The sequence below is a fragment of the Mya arenaria genome, chromosome 7, assembly GCF_026914265.1.
Source record: "Mya arenaria isolate MELC-2E11 chromosome 7, ASM2691426v1".
Lineage (NCBI taxonomy): Eukaryota > Metazoa > Mollusca > Bivalvia > Myida > Myidae > Mya > Mya arenaria.
The window spans coordinates 54659617-54682113 of NC_069128.1; the positions used below are offsets into that span (position 1 = coordinate 54659617).

The window sequence follows — 22497 nt, forward strand, 5'->3', positions numbered from 1 at the left end:
CCCGCAGTGCCGGATGAATGCGGTGGTTTTGTCTTCGCTTTAAATATAGTGGGGAATGGGCCTTACCAAGGGTCCCTGGGGTTTGGGGGCATTTGGCAGGGATTTTACCATCTGTTCATTCCCGCAGGGTGGGGATTTTAGCTGGGATTGGCTGGACTGAAAGTCAAAGTCCCGCCATTCCCCGGACCGGGGGGGGGGGGCGTTGTTACAATTGACTGGTGCATTATATACATGAACAATGGAAACTGGCTCAGTGTTTGGTGCTAACTGGATGAAATATATTTTGATGTTACTCAGAAATAACCTTTGGTATAAGAGACATTTTTCAGAATTATTTAAGATCAGCTATTATTATTCACCTTTTATTAAATGTTACCTTTATCACTGTACAATTTTATACCAGTTTGTATGTGTATTTTCAGACAATCCCCTTCTCTGAGGACCCAGTGTGGAAGGAGATTGAGGGCCTGGGGACATTTGAGCGTCCCGAGGAAGGTCAACGCGAGGTCAACTTTGACGAGATTGATGAACTCCTGCGTATTGCCACGGGAACGGCAGCCGAGAGGGCAAGGTCAAGGTCATTACCGAGGCCTGATGGTCAAGGTCACACTTGGAAACAGGGGGATAATGTGATTGGGGGAAATAATGGACTGTCACATGCAAACAATGTGATGACAACAAGTTATAATACAACATTGTCACAAGTTCCCACAGTGTTGGATAAACCTAGAAAATTGTCAGATTCATCATACCCACCAGTAACATCTACAAACAAGTACACATTCAAACCACCTGCCATTCAGCCATTGAAGCTTAACTCTGCTGCTGGGAAAAAGTCCAGCACAAGTGCGTTAGATGAAGTGCTTGAAGATATAAGAGCCTCATTAGAGAAGAAACCTTTGAGTCCAAAATTGATGAAAAACATTGACACTCCTGAAACAAACTCCTCAGCTAACCCGTCTTTACAGTCTCCATTGACTAAATCATCTAAGGCATTTGTGTTCTCTAAGGAGTCTCAGAAGGCCACACCCCCAGCACCTCCCCCCAGACAGAAAACACCCTCGTCTACCACACCTGGTTATGATAACACTCACCCAGCCTGGCAGCCCACCACACAGCCTGAGGTTCCCACCCAGTCGGCTCAAAATGCTGCGGATGTGCCTTATATTGACCCTGACTTTACCCAATTTCCTTATATTATAAATGGAAATTATCACCTAGATCCAGACCTGTTGTCTGAAAAGTTAAAAGGCACAGGATTGGTTCATGATTCTTCAGATGAGCATAGTTTAGCCAATAGGAGTAAGGCTTACAATGATGCAATAGCCAATCAGTATTCAAAACAAATTCACTGTGAACCTGTAATGTCAACAAGGAGTACAAGTGTCCAGTCAAAACCTGCTGTACATGAACTTGATAAGTCTGTTGATGAATTAAGAAATTTAGCACAAGAAGTTGAAAATAAACTAAGCCAAATTAAAACTAGAATTGTGTCAGCAGATGAAAACAGTTTAGACAGCATTCTTTTAGCGTTGAGGAAGTTTGCCCCAATGGCAGAGCAAAAGTATTTCAGTGTAAAATCAAAACCAGACTCTGAGGCAGAGAAACTGAGAAAAAGGAAACTAGAGGATGCTTTAAGTGAGTTGGAAAGAATGTATGAAAGTTTAGATCTGGATGATAAGTCTCTGATGGACAGAGCTTCTCGCAGGGAGGAAACTGCTAGATTTAAACCAAGATCTGAAAAAGAACCTGCAATTAAGGTTCAATCAATGAAGGAAATACCAATCAGTAGTGCTACTAACGCTCATGTTAATCAAATTAATCATCAAGGTGATAAAAATGTTATGCGGAGGTCACAAATAGAGGAGGTGGAAAGGCAGACACAGAATGAATTTGAGGACATCACAAAGTCATTTCAAGTTCTGTTAGATGAGGTCACAAAGCAGTGCCGGTCAGTGGCCAAAGGTTCAGGAAGGGTCAGGCAGACTGACCAATCAGTGTACCTTGGTTCTGGCATGTCCAGTGGTGCAGGATTGTCACAATTCTCAGGCCAGAGACCTCCAGATGAGATTCGTCAGGAACCTCCACGACAGCAGCTGAAGTTTGAGAGCTCTTCACAGCGCAACATGCAGGACAGCTATAATAAGGCAATCAGGGAGCTGGAAAATGTTGCAATGGGAAATGTTGCAATGGGAAATGTTGGTATTGGAGAAAACCAAGCTGCAAGAAAACCTGCGCAGACAAGTGGATTGTTTTTGAACCTAGAAAAAGTTAACAATCAAGCCTATAATCAAAACATGAAAAATGCTACTGTTACTTCACCTTCCAGAAATCTGGATATTCAAATACAGTCTAGGGCAGTGACCACAGCAAAGTCCACAACACCAAATTTGAGATCCCCAGCAGGGCCAAAACCATTTGTTTCCTTGGCAACTGAATTCAAGCCTCAGGTAACATCCACAGTAGCAATGGAAACTCCTTCTGGTAGTGATAACCAAGAGGATGTCAGTAAAAACACTGTTACATTGCAGCTGGAATTGAATAATGCAAAGGTCAAGGGTCAAGGACGTGGGGGTCGATTCAGAAAAAGGGGAAACATTGAGCATAGAAAGTCAATGCCTGCAATTACAAGATCAGTTGAAACTCAAACAGTGGAAACACAGACAGAACCAGCCCCATCAGTAACAGAGATGAAAGAAAAGTTTGAACAGATAAGGAAAAGCTCATTGCAGGATTTTGACAGTGACAGTTCCCCTGATGTTAGAGCAGGGAGAGGCTTGTTACGTAAACTTTCTGGAACCAAGGTGTCAGACTTGGCTGACTCTAGTGAAGATGATACAGGTCGAAGAAAAAAAGACTCTAAATTCAGACATTCTCTAAGTGCCCCTGATATTGTGTCTTTACTGGACTGTTTCAATGAAAAGTATTACAAGGAGCGGAAACAAGGAGAAAAACAATCGACCGAAGTAACAAAACTTGAAAGGAGTACAAGCGAAACTGCAGAAGCAGCTACAGGTGACGCAGACAAACTTGGAAACACTCCATTGAGGAAGCCCCCTGTATACCCTGTCTGGCAGTATCCCGGGCAGGGGGATTTACCTAGCCCTAAAAAAACTGAAACTAAACGCCAACCTTTCACTGTGGATCGAGACTTTACCATCACAGCTTCAGATAATGAAGACAGAACTACAAGCCAAGAGACAAGGTTTGGAGCAACTGGGGGTGTCAATTTTGAGATGTCAGAAGTAGTTACTCGCCGTCGCACATGCTCCGTTGGGGCTGTACAGGACTTTGACCAAGAAAGGCCAAAAAGCTTCCATGAACTTGTCTTATTGTTTGAACACAGTCCTCAGAGACTAGAGAAATTACGTACCTGTGGTTTACGTAAGTGTGCATCCGAGGACTCGATGATGACGGACTTGATTCTACAGAAGATTTACCACTCTGAGTCTGACCTTATTAGCTTGGACGGTCACTCCACTGGAAAGAAACCTTCCTCTGGATCGGGGCTTAAACTGGCCCTTGAATTAAAGACAAAATACTCCTAGTTTATATTCTTTCGACACTTAATTTTCTTGCAATAGTGTATAATGTGCTGCTCTATTTAGTATCGATGTACCAATGTATGAGTTCAATGTACTACCGTAGTTATTATGTATTTGTTATGTTTTTAATTTTATCTAGTTGTTCTATGACTATTGTGCATTTTTTTCATCTATAACTGATAAAACTATATTTAGCTTCGCATTTAATGCTTTTTTTTCGTTTGAGTCCCATTCACCGATTTCGGGTCTCCAGATAAACATTTGCTTTGTTTTCTATTAGATGTGTCAATTAATTGGCATTTTTGGAAGCAATACTGAAAATTTCATGATTATTATATCTAAAATTGCTTAAGATTCAATTTTACAAATAAGACCATGCATCGCACATTTCAAATACTAAGTTTGACTATATTTTATTAGTTTGACTTATTATTAGTTTAAAAACAAACAAATAGATTCAAATAGTGATTTCAGAAAATATCATTTTTCTGTGATCACGAATGAAATAAATTACAATGCAATTCAACAAATTTTCTGTTTCATTTATGCTAAAATTATCAAAAATGTCAATTTAATTGTCATAAATTGGAAAATCATGTGTATTAACATCATAGTGCCTTTTTGATGACTTTTTTCAAGGATTATCAACCTGGCATAGTGAAAGCTATGTTTCTTCTGTAAAACATAACCAAAAATCTTTAAATGCAGTGAAAATACCAACTGATATTTCACTGTGGAGAAAATAACAGACATAAAAATAACATGCTATTTTACCAAACACCATCAACTTATACAACTTATTTCATTTGATGAGTGAGACTGGGAGAGTGTATTTTCTTGTAATTTTTCATAAAAACATCTTCAGAATTAATTTCAATCTGAATTCTTTTAATCTCTCATTTTCTAAATAAATGTGACAGGTTGGTTTATACAATTACTCATTAGACCTATAATTTCCAACACATTTTACGTGAGCTCATTGAACATTTTAAGTCTTTATTTTGTGTAAAACTTGAGGTCGTGGGTTCGTTCCCGTGGTAGCGTCCGTGTGCCTCTCAAAATGGTCATCATTATTGAGCTTGATTCTGTAAGCTGTCATCTTACATAGATTTAGCTAAATGAAATTAGAATACAACCTTCATTTTCAGCGAATGAAATTTGAGATAGGCAATCATTAATACCAGACCTAATCATTAAGGATTTCACCTTTCATGGGTGTCTTAAGGTCCGCCTACTGCCACTCATCCGATACACACTCCCTGCGTCAGATTATACGTTGACAATGTGTCAGCAAATAAGGTTGTATTCTAAGTCGGTTAGATGACTTGAATTAATTTCTTAACAATTAAGAAGGGCTTGTTCGCTACGCTCACTCCACCCATTCTTATTCATTAAGAATTAACTTCAGGTCATCTAACTGTTATAGCGTGTACTAAACTAAACTTGTAAATTTAAAGTTTTAAATGATTTCTCACAGTTAAATGCCAGATTCTATGTACTAGACATAACTTTGTGAACTGCCTGCAATACTGCAGTAAGCACATCTACAAAGCCAGAAAGATAATACAGTCTTGTATCCAAAACTGATATCGATAGCGCTATCTGAGAGCTGAAATGCTCTTTCTTCCTAACAGATTAATCACAGCCTATCTCTCTGATGCTATCGATGAAATCAGGAACATCTTCTACATTTTTCACATGAACCAAGTATACAGAAACACCTGAATCAAATTGTAGATCCAGTTATGCAGAAAACGCCTTGGGGTGTTTCAATAAAAATTGCAGTCTATTTAAGTCGTAAATTGAAATTATCATAACATAACATAAAGTTTATTCTGACATAAGCATGTATAGCTTATTATTAATTGCACAATATTTGCATACATTCATGTATGTAAATTGTATTATATAATTATATAATAAAATAAATAACAATACAAACATTGAATGCCAATTAAGTGAATTTTGACATGAGAGTGTATAATACATAATGTATTTTATCACACGGCTATGTTGATTGCAGAGTTTCTTACTTTAGTTGCTTTAAAGATGCACTCTTACTCCCAAAAAAGATTTACCACAATTAATACAATTGTTTTAATATACCAAAAAGGATGAATTAATGTCGAAAGCAATGGTTCTTATGAAAGATACCGAGTATAATTTGAAAAATAGGTGCAGAAAGCTTGGTATTTCTACCCTATGAGACAATACTTAATCACAGTAAATCTTTAAGCACTCACCAATCATTTAATATTTTTTCAATTTCAGCCATTAAATACACCAATACAATCTTATTATCAATTCTTATTTTTTCCATAAATGCATTAATTAGTAAGTAAAGGATCATCATCGACACTCAAAATTCATGTTTGTTATGAAAGTAAAATTATGTGTTAAATAATGTATTGACTTTGAATAACTTGTCACTTTAATCAAATAATTTACTTTTTTGTGAAGAAAGTGTTTTTTCGTTAAGTATTGAGCATGTTTACAAATTTGACCACATTCAGTCTTTCGATAAAACAAAGGCATATATTTTTCACGTAATTTTCTATATGTTTGACAACTAAGAACAGAATAAAATTCGTCTTCTTTGTCGTTATTTCCACAAATATTATGCACTTCCGATCACTTCTTGCAATGTTCGTATATCATCCTTGTTCTGTGAATAGTTCGTGTGATGGCAATCATAAACATTATCTATAAGTTGTTTCTAATATCCTTAATAGAAAAGGGTTCTATAAGTTTTAGAAATAAGTGCATGTTAAGTTCTTCATTTTGTGTTTAAAGACTGCACATATTAATAAACTGATGTCAATTAAGTTTTAATTGATTTATTTTTGTATTATTATGAGTGGCAAATACAAATAACATGCACTTACTGTAAAATTAACCATTTTGATTTTTGTAAAAAAAAACGATGGATCAAGTTTTTAGTACCTCGTAACCTGTTATATTACATGCCATGTATCAATGTAGATTTAATAAATATTGGTGTGCTGATGTATTTATTAGGAAGATGAAATTGATTTTTCTTTTAATAGTTTTATTTAATTGTTATGTTTCTTGAACGTGCGTCATCGGTCTTATATTAAGTCTGTGTTAGGGACGTTTTCGTAGTATTTGTTTTAATACTGATGCTTTCGGTGTATCAGAAAAACATCAGAAACTACAGATAGTGCCTTGAGTGTGTGCCAAATATTGCTAGCATTTTGTGCCAATATGATTTACTGTGTTGAAGTAGTCAGTTGTTAAATACCTGGCTGTTTTTCATGAATTTTAATTGATAAATAACAGTGCAATAACATTTTGAACTGTTTTGTATTGTTTGTTTATTGTATACTAAACTGATATTTAAATATTATGAATATATAGCTCCAATTCATAATATTAATCATTTATATATATATATATATATAGTTTTATTTCTTGTATTATACATCATAAACTGCTTGTATATTTATCTTGTTTATTATATATTTCAGTGTTCAGAAAAATACTCATAATTAATAGTAACTTCACCCATATATATAATTCAAATCATAACTAACTGTTTTGTTCAGAGATGTTATAAGATTACATTCAATAATTTGTATAGAAGTGAATAAGCAGTGTAATTTTTCCGCACGATAGTTATAGCACTGTTTAGCTCCGCCTACATGTTCACGTTCAGATATTGGCGTTAATGCATAGATGAAAACAAAGCAAATGTGTTATAAGTTTTGCTGGAAACCTATGAAAGATATTGTCTTCTGTATTGCATATTATGATATAAAGATAATCGTTTCAATTTTTGAAAGTTACCTTCAGTACACGTTTTGCATGGAGGAAAAGGGATAAAAAGCATTTACTAGCACTTTATGCAATAACTTATTATTATTGTATCTTATTTATTATAAATTATTGCAACCAATTGAATAAAAAGGGATAAGTTATCCACAGGTTAATTCTTTTGGCTAGTTTTACTATTTAAGCAATTTGATTGGTTAAAAGTTATTATTAGATAAATATTGACCAATCAATAAGCATTTTGGATAACTTGGACCAAACTCAAAACTCAGTTTTAAACAATTGGTCTTGCAGATGATAAAATCAAAAGTGTTTACATTTACATGCATTCAATTGTTGAAAATGTTATTTATTAAGAAATGTTAGGCTTATGTTTAAACTTTTTTTATTTGTTGTAATTTGTTAAAAAGATGTTTAAAATCAAAACATTCTGCATAATTAAAATTGAACACATTCAAACTACATTTATTGCAAGTTAAAACGATGAAAATTTATATCAAAGAATATGTGCAGAATATCAATATTTGTAATCCCTCTGACCTTTTTTTCTATTTTGGTTGTGATTTTTCCTCATTTTCAGGTTGTGACATGTAAGGGAAGTAATTATGATAATCATGGAAATTATTGTGCCTACATGAGTAATGTACCTTGTACTAAGCCCATCAGCTGATTTTGTTAGTTGTATGTATTTTAATTATTGTCTTAAATAATCTTTTTTTGTATATAGAATGATTGTACATAATACAGTAGCAAAATAGCATAGTGTTTAAACAATATGTAATCTTTAATTATGCATTATATTGAATATTAAATCTGCCAATAAAGAAAAGGTTTTATGGAAACACTGTGTTGTTTAGTTTATCTCTCTCACTTCGTATGCCCTAGATATTGTTTTCATTTAATTAATGTGCTCAGAATTGTTTGTAATAAGAGTTTGGTTTGGTGTTGTAGGGAATAATAAAAAAAGATAAAAAATAAAGGCAAATCCAAATGGCCGCAAGTCAGCCAACTTGAGGCCAGTCAGAAGAACAAAACACAGGGATCTTATGGAATATTAGTGATAGCCAAATTAAAGGTACTCGCTCATGTTTACCGGTTATGCACCTGAAAACACTTATTTTGTCAATATTTTACTCTGTGATTTCGAAATTGCAAAAAAGTACAGTTATAATTAATAAAAAAGTATTTTTGGTTTTAGTGGGGTGCGAACCCATGTGGTAAAGTGAAGAACGTACTAGAAACGAACGCCTAAACCACAAGACCACCAAGAATTAACTAATTGTGGATATTTTGACCTCTTAACAATACATTGATAACACCACGTGATAATTGATAACACCACGTGATAATTGATAACACCACGTGATAATGTCAATCTAAAAATCACGCAACTACAAAGCCGTTATTAAGTGACCAATAATGCTAATGAAAATTGTGGCCTTCAATGACGATATTATTTTGAGCAAATATCAACATTTGCTGAAAGGTTCCAGCTTTTGGTACATGCATCTTAGTTTTAAGTCCTAATGATTTGCCACTCTTTTACTATGAAGGCTATTGTACAGCAAATAAAGCGACAGAATATTAAAATACCTTTGAATAAGGTTAAAGGAGAAGCCATTGCGGTTAAATATGTTTTAGGGAGCTTAAACGACCTTTTAAGCATCTAAATTTCGCTCCCCAAACATGAAAATATTGCATTTGTCGAAGGGTTTCTTTCAATAACGTATATATTCCGTTCTCTAATAGCTTGAAAAAAGAATAGAAACATGGATATTGTAGAGCCGAATGCGCTTCATGATTCTTTGGAAATGTATAATTTATAGTACTTAAAAGGCGAAAACAGGTTCCAAAATACTTTTCTTTTCACTGCCATCTTGCAGCTCGGGCTAAAAATCCACACTTAAATCGTAGCTGATTCCTAATACGTGAGACCCTTTTTATACAGGTCATTGTCAATACGATAATGTTGTAAACATCAAAATATTTCAAGAATTATAACATTTTATATCCGTGTCTTATAATATTCATTTTTGTCATTTATAGGTAAAATCTGTTTGCAAGCAGATCACATTGTTTTCATGTCGAAACTCCAGTTCAAAAGAAGAAAGTAGGCCAAAAGGTCATGCTGAATACAATCTCATTAAAATCATATCGTGACGTTCACTTCTTTTCATTACGTTATGTACGATATGAGGACATAACGTTAGAGGTCACCTCAAGTTAACCTTTATAACTTGCACATTCATAAGCAGGTGCACTAAATTATGACCAATGATAACGTTCGTAACGTATCAGGTTTCGGCACGCGTTTATTATCATGGCGTCCCCTTACGCGAAGTCCTCAGATCCACATAGCGTAACGTCGTGAAGCGTGTATTGGGGATCTGATTTTAATGAGATTGTGCTGAATATAAACAAATACTATATTGAAATACGTTGGCAAAGTTGTACAACCGGTCCATAAACTAACGGCTGGAACTGTAACAAATGTTGATATACTGGTGAAGTCTTGAAAAACGTTACTAAACGGCTTATGCGCAACATAAGCACACGAATCACCCTGACGGAAATAATGTCTACAACAGAACAAACATGTAAACTTATTATATAACTTCAATTACTTCGACTACATGTATATACATACATAGCCTGTCAATGACTAAACAAGTCGGAAAACCAGGGCTATCACCTCCAATGTTCTTATCGCAGCCATAAATACTTACACTAATGTGATAAGAATGTGTGGCAAATTCAGACCAATCCCTTATAATGTTTGGAAGAAATTTGCTCCAGGATCACCTATATGGCTATACAATAACATTTCAGTTAATTGGCCATAGCTTTTAAACAATTCCATATCGGGTCACCTACTAACTCCGTAACGTATATATCACGTCGAAAACCTGTTCACATGTTTAAATGTTTCATTTATTCATCAAAATATTCATCGGAATCGGAAAATAGACGCAATTTTGGTAGGATATACATTTGGTGACCCAATATGGAAAATTATGGGGCAATCGTGTGACCAGTCCTGGACCAATGACGTTGCGTCATTTATGTTGGAGGCGTGATATATCTTATTAACTATTTATACAGCTTTTTATTTTTCTATTAATACTCACAGTATTACTATACATGTACATTCTCCATATTTCTCTAGCTATTTTTGAATCTTTACTGATACTGGCTACCTTGTAACGATGATCACATGCATGAAAATTGTGTTTACTTGTATTAAAACTTGATTGACGAGATGCTTTGTTGCATATATCGAAATAATATTAGATTCTGTTATATTCTGTTAATGCCAGAAGCACCAAGCGACATAAAGATACAGAGGCTTTTGGTTTATTACGGCAGCGATACCGGAACACATGTTGTTGTCCCATCTACTCCTGTCTTCTAATGTTAAGCAAGATAAGGCACTAACCTAATAATTAATAAAAGGGACACTCTTCCAGATCGTTTACATATTGACAAATAAAAGACTTCAAAAGAAAGAAACATGATTACGCCCCGGACCCATTTTAACATGTAATATTATTATGTATATATCAAGCAACACATATGGAAAGGTTTCAAGTATATGTTAAAGTTCATTTTAACGCTCTTCAGAAAATGGAGCGAGCGCAGCGAAAAAGTAGAAGATCAAACGTAACTGTCTTTTTTGTTTGAATGGCACATACACAGTACGTATTTTAAATGTGAAATGAATAGTTATCAATACGATTCGATAGCTGATTACACATTTGTTTTAGTCGCGGCAGAACCCGGCATGCGCTTTTCAGTTTAATGCCCGGATGGGAACAAGTCACGAAGTTAACAACGCGGTTCCAATTTTTTAATTGTTCTGGCTCCCGTCTGTGCTTAAAGCTGAAGAAACCGCAAGAACGCATGCCGGGTCCGCCGCGACGAGTCGGTGAAACCGTATTTTTTGCCAGTGTTTTCAAAGAAACATCCAGACATACGAGCCGATATGAATACAAAATTACACAAGACTGTATCAAACATATATAATTACGTTATTTCATGATGAAGACGTCATTTTTGGTATAGACCATGTTTACATAAAGCACCCAGGTTGGCATCGAATGCATTATGAAATAAAAAGGTACACAAATGTATATCGTAACAAAGCGAAAACACTCCAATTGCATTGAAATTGAATTAAAGTCATGTCATTTGCAGAATTATGAAGTGAGATTGAAACCAACACTAATACGTTGCAGTACAACAATGCGTTTTTTACGTTAGAACGTTAGTGGTCCCTTTGTATCAAAACCGCTTGGATAATAGGGACATTCCCAAGATAAATAGGACATAGGAGCCATTCATTTAAATATACTTCTCAACGTTAACTCAGGGTCGCCAAAGACCTAATTTAAAGTATTTGAGAGTACAGAATTTGATATATAAAAAATAAAATAAAATAAAAATAAAATAAAATTTTAAAATTACTTTAAATTAGAACTTTCGCTTGAATTCCAATAAGGAATGCGACTTTTTGTATTGACTCGACTAAGATATGAATTTTTCTTAAGGTTCGAGGATTATAATTGACTCATCATGCACTTATTTGTTCAGTGTTATTATGAGATTAGTAAATACCTCATTGGCTTATCAGTATCTTATAATAAAAGGGCTGAAAGCGCTGAAAGGCTGTTGGCGCGACAAACATGATTTTACTTTTTTGACAAATCTGTTCCCAGGCAATACAAATCGAATCCAAAAAAAATAGGAATATATGAACTTTGCTTTTATATCGCAGATGTTTTGCTGGTGTAAAGTTAACAAAATGAAACCCGATATTGGCTAAGGTCGTTTTGACTATTTGTAGTAAGGGTCTCTTAGCCTATACGTTTTCATTTTCTATGTTATTATTTATAATTAACTTTTCCCCTAGTTTCCTCACCAATATTTATCTTATATTCTTTACCTCGCTTTCAAATTCACATTGACGTTGCAATCTTTTGAGCGCATTTAAATGAAATGGTATTTTGGTTCGCACTATTCTAAATCGCCATACATCCCATTATGTAACCCGGTGCATTAATTATTTTAACATGCCATGTCAAAAAGAATATCTGACGATACCAATTTCGGTTTGCCTGCAACCGAATAATTTGAATATCCATTTCTTCCATATCCAGTGGTGCACATGTAGCACGCCGTTCTGAAACATTCGTTACACACCGATCCCGTATCTACATAGTAGATTGTGCATAGTAGCGAAAAGGCGAAACATAAAATGGCAGAAAACAGCATTGATAGTATTTTTCAAATATGAACTTGAATACTAAAGCGAAAGAAAGTGACTTTCTCTCCTGACTACAATCATCAGACAGTACGGAAAGTGCCGAACATGTTCCTATCCAATTTTGAGAAAGCTTTCGGTTTTATTAAAGCAGCCCAGACTCGTATATATCATATATATCAGTATCAAACCTCTGATGAACAAGAATGAACGCAGCCCGGCGCTGACTTAAGAAGACCAAAAATATATGGTTACTTTCTCAGTTTTCTGAGAGCATAATGGCGCGTGAGTACTTTTGTATTAGCCAGTACGCATGCATGTGATTCGCCATAACTCGCTTACACTGGCACCGGATTTTCAAACTCAAACATTTTTTTTTTTAAATAAAAAAAAATCTTATAATTCCTCACTAAAAATTATAATACCGAATATGTAAAAATATATATATATACATTTTTTTAAATATGCACTTTGTACTGTATAATATACTATATTATACTGTACAAAGTGCATATTTAAAAAAAAATAATATAATAAAATAATAAAGATTTTTTTTGATTGTTTAAAAAAATATTTGAGTTTGGAAATCCGGTGCCAGTGCTCGCTTATTAAAAAAGACATGAAATGGCTAATTTAAAATTGAAATTTGGCGGTTGTTTTCGATATTTTTCACTCGAATTTTAGCGTTTGTGTTTTCTTGCATACCGGACGTGTGTTTCCGGTCATGTGACCAGTGCTGGAAAACCCCATCTTATATACCCATGTAAGATGAGTCACGCGCAACAACGCGCCACTTCTTATTTCATTTATTGCATGGTTTATTAAAAATATATTATGCCATTTCAATAAAGCCCAATCAAATATATATGTTTGCAAGACTTTTAATTAAAATTGAAAATAAATAATCGTAAAAAACGCTATTTTTAGTTATTCAAAATTACTGCGCTCTATGACGTCAGTAAACAACGTCGCATGCGCTTTTTGGTGTAATTGTACAAAAGTTTTCAACGTCATTTTATCAACAAATTGATAAATTTAGATATTCAAGAAAAATATCAATCATGTTTTTTTCCGGTCCGGATCAAATAAATCCTACCCTCGGGCACGCTGCGTGGCCGGTAACTCGGCAAGCCTCGTTACCGGCTTACGCACGTGCCCTCGGGTCGGATTTTTCAATCCGTACCGGAAACACATGATATATACTTATAATCTGCTTAATGAGTCTTTGGTTGACAAAGCTCTTCTAAATAATAAATGTGAATTTGGCTGGCGATCCTATTGGCGCCAGCACAGGCAATATCCTGAACATTGATGATGTGTTACTGGCACTTCAAAAGCTGGGGAAACTGAAATCATCTTTTCAATTTCTTAGTTACATATTTTTTATGATATATTTTCACTGTAGCTCCTCACATAAACTCTTCATGTGAAACTGGACGTTTTTTTGAACAGTATATTTTTAGCCTCAGATAACATTTATTAAAAGAGCAGGGAGTTGATATATTCGGCTGAGAGAAGTGGACAACAGACTTTTACAATTATGACTGGTTCGTATTATTACAATATTAAATAGTGTTTGTAATGTTTCTAAAGTATTAAAGATTTTATTTTGGCGCAGACGTCAGTAAAATCCTTAGTAAAGCAAACGTCAAAATTAATATAAGAGAACATAAAGCCGCTTAACTAGCGATTCCGCATGTATGAATTGATAATTTTGCTATATTGGCCTTATTGACCAAATTGCAAAAATGCTATTTTCAGGACTCGGAACATTGTTATGGCTGTCGATTTCCGCTTGTCTTAAAGAAGCGAGTATGTTTTTCAATTGTTTTGACAATGATTATAAGTTCCATGCCGATGTGTTACACATTTTATTTTAATCGCCAATGTTTGTAGCCGTCTAAGGTTGTTAAGTGTACACAACATAGAAGAAAAAAGGTCACTCTGCCAAGAAGAAAGTTATTAATTTTAAAAGTTTAGACGATAAGAGATAACACCAGCAACTAGCATCAGTGAAGAAAGTAAAAAGGGAAAATCTCCCACTTTCTGGCCGTAAACTGTTCGTCGATACATCGACAGTAAAGCGATGAAAATGAGATTGTCAAAAAAATATATGATTTGATACGCTTGTCAATTGTGTATAGAACATCTGTTTAATTTTGTAGTCAAATGAATTGACCGTATATTGTAGGATTAATGAGGAACTGTGTCCTAAATATGATGATAACATGCAATACGCCAAGTCCGCTACCGTTACACCGGTAGTGTATTGGGGGCTAATTTCAATGTAATTAAGTAGGCCGCTACAGTTACGCTGGTTTGGGATCAGGGGGCTATATTCAAGCTACTTATTAGCTAGGTCGCTTACGTTACACCGGTAGAGGGTCGGGGGGCTAAATTCAAGCTACTTATCAGCTATGCCGCTTACGTAACACCGGTAGAAGGGCTTAACTTCAGACTACTAATAAAGAAGGCCGCTTAGCTAGCGCCGAAAATGTGTCAGGGGGCCAAATTTAGACTACTTATGAGCTAGACCGCTTACGGTACCACAGTAGTGTCTCAGGAGGCTAAATTCAAGCTACTTAATAGCTAGGCCGCTAACTTTACGCCGGTACTGTTTGAACACAATGTGGCTAATTTGATGCTCTAGGCTATCTATATTCTCAAGGCTACCAGACCGCTAAATTTACTCTGATCGAGTGTCAGGCACACTGCTAGAACGCAGGCTATTTATTGTATGTGCTAGGGTAATCTTATATCGTGCCAGGCACACTGCTAAACACAAGGCCGCTAACTAAATGCATTAGGCTACCAGACCGCTAACTTTACTCTGATCGAGTGCCAGTCACACTGCTAAACACAAGGCGGCTATTAAACTATATGCTCAAGGCTACCAGACCGCTAACTTTACTCTGATCGAGTGCCAGGCACACTGCTAAACACAAGGCCGCTAACTGTATGCTCAAGGCTACCAGACCGCTAACTTTACTCTGATCGAGCGCCAGGCACACTGCTAAACACAAGACCCTTACTGTATGCGATAGGCTACTAGACTGCTAACTGTACACACATACATTGCAGGCGCATTGGAATGTTTAGACTGCATTGATGTCGCTGATCCGAAAATGTGCAATAACACTATATCCTGTGCTTCTGATGAGGTACGTAATAGTTTAGATGGATTTTGTCATACAAGCAGAACTATACATACGCATTTATTTTAATATAATTGTGGCTATATAAGAGTATTTTAATAAAAACATATGCTTTCTTTTTAGTCCTGCTTTGTACAAGCGACACAGACATCACCTGTCACGCGATACCAGATGGGCTGCCAAATAAATCAGGTATTAGCATATCAGCATTAGAAACACGCTACAATTATTTACAACAATAACACGTAACATAAATACCTGATGTATTATCATTATATAAGATATAATTTAACACTGTCTTTGCATTAATCCATCCACACCATCAATACCTTGTTCTATATGAAACCTGGGGCTAATATCGAAGATTAATACCTTTCCCGGGAATAAGTCGTGCTCCTTATTTTGTTTAGTTTTAGAATACTCATAATCACCATAATTATGGATAATGACCTTGCCTACTTAAGCAGAACATTACTGAGATACATTGTTATGGATTGCGTTTCCACGCCGACGTAATTCAATTTAAGTGTTTAGCGAAACAGAGTATAAGTATGAAATTTTTAAGCTACACTCAAATTATATATTTATAAAGAAATGTTAAACACTGTTAATTCATTACAGTTGTGTACAAACAGCAATTTGCATGGAGGAGCAGAGATAGTGGGACGGGCTTTAAACACTCGCCAAGAGACAGGCTGTCACGAATGCTGCTTGACTGACGAATGCAATGGAAGGCTTTGTAGGCACGAAAAACGTAATAACAATCAAACTCTAATGACACACCAAGAATTGATCCACTTGTCTCAGCATTGTATGCTGGCAACTTGACCTTTAATACAGGCCATCAAGTCTACTGTTTTGGCACAATTACCATTCGATCCATAAAGGACGGCAAAAGAACAAAGCATGACGTAGTTTTTGCATTCTTTCATTTGTATATGTTTACGCGATCGCTCATTTATAGTTTTTTATGGTATTAAAACACTACTCACGCGTGTACGTATACGGCATATACACGTACATGTAAACAATGCTGCTGTCTTTCCGATTTTTCACGCCTTTCTTGTAGCTTTAACACGTGTCAGCAATGTTCCACAAAGTCCCTGCTGTCAAAACAATAAATGATGCTGTACCTGTTTTCAGCTAGCGCTTGCATCGACTCGGAGACCGTGGACTGCGCACTTCTGAATTCACTGTTGAACCTTTGCTCGGATGTGGATCATGCGAAGACGATATGCCCAAAGTACTGTGGACTTTGCAATCTTGGTATTATTTATTTATTTATTTATTTAGTTAGTTATTTATTTTTTTATTTATTTATTTATTTATTTAGTTATTTATTTATTTATTTATTTATTTATTTATTTTGTTTGATATTGTTATATGTTATATTATACATTATTATTCTTTAATTTCTGCATATGCCTTGAGAACTAGTCTGCAGGGCTTTTGAAAACATAACGTTTAAGGAAAAAAATAAGACACAAAAACGTTCGGACTTCTAACCTTTCATTAAATACAACCAATGACTATTAAGTTTACGTCACTAGTGGATGGCAACTGGGCTGACTGGTCTTCCTGGACTCAATGTGACGTCACGTGCGAACATGGGACACAACTGCGTACACGCACCTGTACTAACCCAGCACCGAAAAATGGCGGTGCGGATTGTGTAGGTTCAGCCAATCAAACAATAGTCTGCGTCAGAAAACTATGCCCTGGTAAGAATGACTATTTTATACACTTCTCATGACTTTCATATGAATACATACTTAGTAAATCCTGCACATATTTAGAAGTGGGTAATCAGCAACATCTCTAGCAAATGTTCATTTGTTTTTTATGGTGGCGCATTACTGCCGTAAAATAACCATATAGCGTTAAAGAGAATCTCATCCAGTTAACCAATTATTACGTTACTTATCAAGTTATTCGCAAACCTTAATAAGACAACCAGTTACTGTTAGAAGCCAGAAATGTATTTATAGACAAGCGGTAACACGAATTATATCTAGTTAAAATGTTATAATATTACTTATTAAGCGGAATTCTCAAACAATAAAAAGATAACCTGTAAGTGTTGCACAGCATGAAAAGGTAACAGGTGGAAGTTCTGGGCCTGTTTTTAGTATTATGTTAACCGGAAAGAGTCGCAAATATAAACTAAATAGCTAGGTAATAATCGCAAAAATTAAGCGGTTAACACGAGACAATTCGTGAATGTTTATATTAGTTAGTTATCTTACGGCAGTAATATACCACCATATTGTTGCTCTCAACATTATCACATAATATTCAACCAGTTCATGGCGGATGGAGCGTTTGGGATAGCTGGGGTTCTTGTTCTGTGTCCTGTGATGCAGGGCTTGCTACCCGTAGGAGGAATTGTAGTAACCCGAAACCTGAAAGATTTGGAGACCACTGCTTCGGGGATCCATTTGAATCAATGATATGCATGCACAGACCCTGTGCCGGTATGTATAGGCAGCACATTTTTTGTAACAGAAGGTTTTTGACATAAAAAAGTAAGTAATTCCCTCACGCAAGCTGTTAAGAATGCTATGGATTATAGCTTTGACATGTGGAATTTTACCATCAAAGGATAAGTCCGTATTAATGTAGTTCAGAACAGAACTCCAATTAATCTTTAATCAGATCAAATAACAATCGGAACACCTCGGCAATCTCTTCCATACGACCGCCCTTGGGTCTATGCAGGTGCATATTAAAAGAAGTTCGTAAAATAGAATACATGTAGTTATGTTAATTAGTTGTTTTAAAGTGTGACTATTAGTACAAAGTTCAAACTGATTCACAGTGAAATGTATTAAATAAATAATTAAGACGCATAAGAGTAATGATGCTTCAACGCTTTATAATAAATAAAATTACTACTCGATCTACCTGCAGCGTAGTAAAATGTAGACAATTTTGTTATTGTCAACCGTCCATATATCTGAGGTTGGTTTTAAAACGGAATATAGTTACCAGTGTTTGACACTAAGACTTTATGAGAAGAAGTCCACCGGACTCCTTAACTCCAAAATCAAGGAGTCCGGCATACAATTAAGGAGTCCAGGATAATAATAAACTTTATTCTTTTAACTTACCTTTTGGATTTACTTTTTGAGATTAAACGGCAAATGGTGTACAATGGGTATGGGCAAATCGTCCAGTACTGTTGAAGTATGCACGACCCTCTAGACAGCGTAGTAGGACAATGAATCTCCGTCCGTTTTAACCACAGAGATCTGATCTCTTTCTGGTGATTGTAGTTCTGTTAATATGTATAATTATTAATCAAACAATAGTTAAAGTCTCCATTCACCATTACAGTTAAGATCCATTCGTGTATTACCAAATGATCATTCTTCACCTCTATCTTATTTATATTAAATTTAACGATATTTGTCTGTTAAGACGGTGGCTGGTCAACATGGTCGTCTTGGAGTGTATGTGAGGGGGGACAAGTTGAGCGAAACCGTAGCTGCAACAACCCTGAACCATCTTTGTTTGGCAGACAGTGTCTAGGAGCAGTAATGCAAACTAAACCATGCTCAGGTATATTATTGTAATTCCTCTCATGTCAAAAAACAGGACAAAAATCTGTATGACCTTTTAAAAATTACAGAAAAAACAACAACATAATTTGCCTGGAAGTTAGAGAATTGCATGGAAGCAATATTTATGTGAAAAACTACAGAAACAAGCTCAATAGCAAAAAGTTTAAACATTAACCCCGTTTAATGACACGAGGTAAACGCCAAAGACATAGAAGACAAAAAAAATCACAAACAAAAACCATGGAACAACAGCACAAAACTCCACAAACAACACTTGATGCAAGCCGGAACAGTGGATTTTGTCCGGGTACTCCGGTTTCCCCCACTACACAACAAATAACCATACTCTTGCGCAACATCATGCCAACGAGAGTGACTTATATAATGTTAAAACTTAAATAAGGATCATAATCAAAAGAGGTTTTAAACACATCAGAACTACATTACTAACACTTCTATACATTCTTGTTCACCTGCGTTCATCTTTTAACACTTAAATTCACTGACAACTGCATTAACAAGCATGTTATTTGGGTTATCAAATGAATAACCCAAACCACAAATTCACCGACGAATTCATAACGTGTACAGAACTTTTAAAATATTGGTTCGAAAAGTGAAACATTGATTGAGGATACATAACATTTATGAAATTGTAGACTTGGTTTTTGCAACGGTTCAGTTCTGACAGCAACTATATTGGTGAACGTGATATGCATACACATTAAATAATACTATGATGACTAAATGTGTCATATTTAGGGTCAACGTATATACTTTTTGCTTCTCGTATGTAATAGGATATAACAGCAATCCATCAACATTATTTCGATTAACTGCAGGTGGTCTGGTGTACTTCAATGCCCATGGCCACAGTGTGTACCAGAAACATTATTTGACCTTCCCAACTGTTGTCGACAATGTCGGCCACGGTTATCACAGCAACAACGGCTCCTTTGTCGCGCCTTTCGAAGGGAATTACTTCTTTTCTGCTCAGATTTGTACAAGCAATGGACAAACTGCAGATGTCCAACTGCGTCATGTTTTGTCTTCTGGAACTGAAAGAGCAATAGCCGGCAACAGAGCGCATGGATCCGGGGACTATGATTGTGCTACTGCTTCTGCTCCCGTGCTCTTGCGTACCGGCGAGCAAGCCAGAGTGTACACGTCTGCGGCAGATACAATCCCGTTATTCGACGATCCGACAACGTTTTGGACATCATTCAGTGGGGTTTTAGTTGAATAGTTATTTAACTAAGTAACTGAAGTGATGCCGAGCGCATAGATGTCTCTAACGCCCGCGAATGAATTCAATAATTTTATATACCAAATTGTTGTATGAAATCGATATGTTATACACATTCTTCTTCGGGTTGCCTAAAACAAACACGAGGATAGATATAAATATTGCTTGCTTGTATCATACTAATCCAAACCCGCGAATGGATTCAAGTTTTTAATGTACCGAATTGTTGTATGAAATCGATTTATCATACACATTTTTCTTTGGGTTGAATAGAATATAAAAGAAAACACGAGGATTGAGATGAATATTGTTTGCTAATTTCAAACTAATCCGAACAGCTAAGACTTACACTTAAACTATTACAACAGTATCATAATTTCATTTATGTTTATCCATGCACATGTTAGCCTTCGAAATATTGATATGATTGGTATTTAAGACATATCGTTTGTTTACTTTAACTAGTAATATTTATTTTACTTTTTTAATTTAATGATATATAATCAATTCTTTATGAAGAGACATGACGATACATTTTATATAACATGCATGTAAGCACCTACAAAAGATAAACAGAGAGGATTTATTGAAAATAAGGAGAAACGTAATGGATACATTCAAGAACATGATAAATGTCAAATGTATAAGACAAATTGTTATGGACATTTCAATGTATCCATAGTTGTTAATGCATACTATGAGTGAATGTACTGACGGCTTGTTGACAAGCTTAAATATGTAGGGTTTCAATGGCGGAGCGCGATCAATTGATCAAAACCCACGCGTTCGGTAATCGTACACTGATATAATTGCCGATCGCTTTCTCAAACTCATTTAGTTCCCAAAACTATAACACTTGTTTGATGGCTTTAGTTGTCTGGTTTGATTTAAGGCAGTAACTACTTGTATTTCCCATTGAAAAGTCATGTACCTGTGATTATTATCATGTTTTCGAATATATTCATTATATTAATCCTTAAATTCAATAAATGTTTTTTTCATTAAAGAACCTGTGACAGAATCAAAGTTGGTGAGAAAGGCCTAAGATAAAAAATAAATCCAAATGGCATTTTATTTAGTTTGGGGTACGCTTCTTTCGAAGAGAGAAATAACAATTATTTGATACATTTTGGGTGTTATGCTAATTGTTCACTTCAGAAATAATAAAAAAATAGATAAATATAAAGTTTTACGAATAAAGACTTGTTATGTTTTAAATTATAGGCAAATGCATATCAATAAAACAAAGATTACTACCGGACAAGCACAGTATACAAACATTCAAGTATAATTATACAACAATGAAAATTACAGGGTCAAGCCCATTAGTCGAACATTCAAGAAATAAACCCTGTGTATGGACAAAAGGCAAGGACCCAAACCATAATGAACATGAGAAACAAACATACTAACACCACATACACAAATACAAACACCAACCAAAAACTTACACCACATACACAAATACAAACACCAACCAAAAACTTACACCACATACACAAATACAAACACAAACCACAAACTTACACCGCATACACAAATACAAACACCAACCACAAACTTACACCACACACACGAATACAAACACCAACCATAAACTTACACCACATACACAAATACAAACACAAACCAAAAACTTACACCACATACACAAATACAAACACCAACCAAAAACTTACACCACATACACAAATACAAACACAAACCACAAACTTACACCACATACACAAATACAAACACCAACCAAAAACTTACACCGCATACACAGATACAAACACAACCACAAACTTACACCGCATACACAAATAAAAACACAAACCACAAACTTACACCACACACACGAATACAAACACAAACCACAAACTTACACAGCATACACAAATACAAACACAAACCACAAACTTACACCGCATACACAAATACAAACACAAACAAT

At 35.4% G+C, this 22497-nt stretch overlaps 3 protein-coding genes and 1 long non-coding RNA gene across 5 annotated transcripts in view; all 4 read left to right on the top strand.

Moving 5' to 3' along the window:
• The window catches only part of LOC128240797 (uncharacterized), a 41353-nt gene extending 33209 nt beyond the window's left edge, over window positions 1-8144 (top strand). For both annotated transcript variants that reach the window (XM_052957672.1, XM_052957670.1), the window contains exon 4: window positions 423-8144. In XM_052957672.1, coding sequence (XP_052813632.1) covers window positions 423-3548 — 3126 coding nt within the window. In that variant the 3' untranslated portion in view covers window positions 3549-8144. The remainder of the gene's footprint in view (window positions 1-422) is intronic.
• Window positions 8145-14383: 6239 nt separating this feature from the next.
• On the top strand, window positions 14384-15944 carry LOC128240404 (uncharacterized). The gene is made up of 3 exons (XR_008262168.1): window positions 14384-14409; window positions 15679-15758; window positions 15876-15944. It is a non-coding gene; the product is annotated as an uncharacterized LOC128240404 (long non-coding RNA).
• A 402-nt stretch (window positions 15945-16346) lies between these two features.
• Window positions 16347-19283, top strand: LOC128241258 (ectin-like). Its single transcript, XM_052958202.1, has 5 exons — window positions 16347-16506; window positions 16896-17018; window positions 17303-17473; window positions 18056-18226; window positions 19273-19283. Exons 1-5 carry the CDS (start codon window positions 16347-16349, stop codon window positions 19281-19283), a joined length of 636 nt encoding a protein of 211 aa, XP_052814162.1.
• On the top strand, window positions 19191-20964 carry LOC128239957 (heavy metal-binding protein HIP-like). The gene is made up of 2 exons (XM_052956421.1): window positions 19191-19313; window positions 20158-20964. Exons 1-2 carry the CDS (start codon window positions 19292-19294, stop codon window positions 20559-20561), a joined length of 426 nt encoding a protein of 141 aa, XP_052812381.1. The 5' UTR covers window positions 19191-19291; the 3' UTR covers window positions 20562-20964.
• The last annotated feature ends 1533 nt before the right edge of the window (window positions 20965-22497 follow it).

Bases quoted from the DNA above. Each gene is read 5' to 3' on its own strand.
- LOC128241258 (XM_052958202.1), top strand. From the start codon at position 16,347: ATGTTAAACACTGTTAATTCATTACAGTTGTGTACAAACAGCAATTTG. The intron at 16,507-16,895 runs GTAATAACAATC...ACCTGTTTTCAG, and splicing joins GCTTTGTAGGCACGAAAAAC to CTAGCGCTTGCATCGACTCG. The intron at 17,019-17,302 runs GTATTATTTATT...TTACGTCACTAG, and splicing joins CTGTGGACTTTGCAATCTTG to TGGATGGCAACTGGGCTGAC.
- LOC128239957 (XM_052956421.1), top strand. From the start codon at position 19,292: ATGCAAACTAAACCATGCTCAG. The intron at 19,314-20,157 runs GTATATTATTGT...GATTAACTGCAG, and splicing joins GCAAACTAAACCATGCTCAG to GTGGTCTGGTGTACTTCAAT.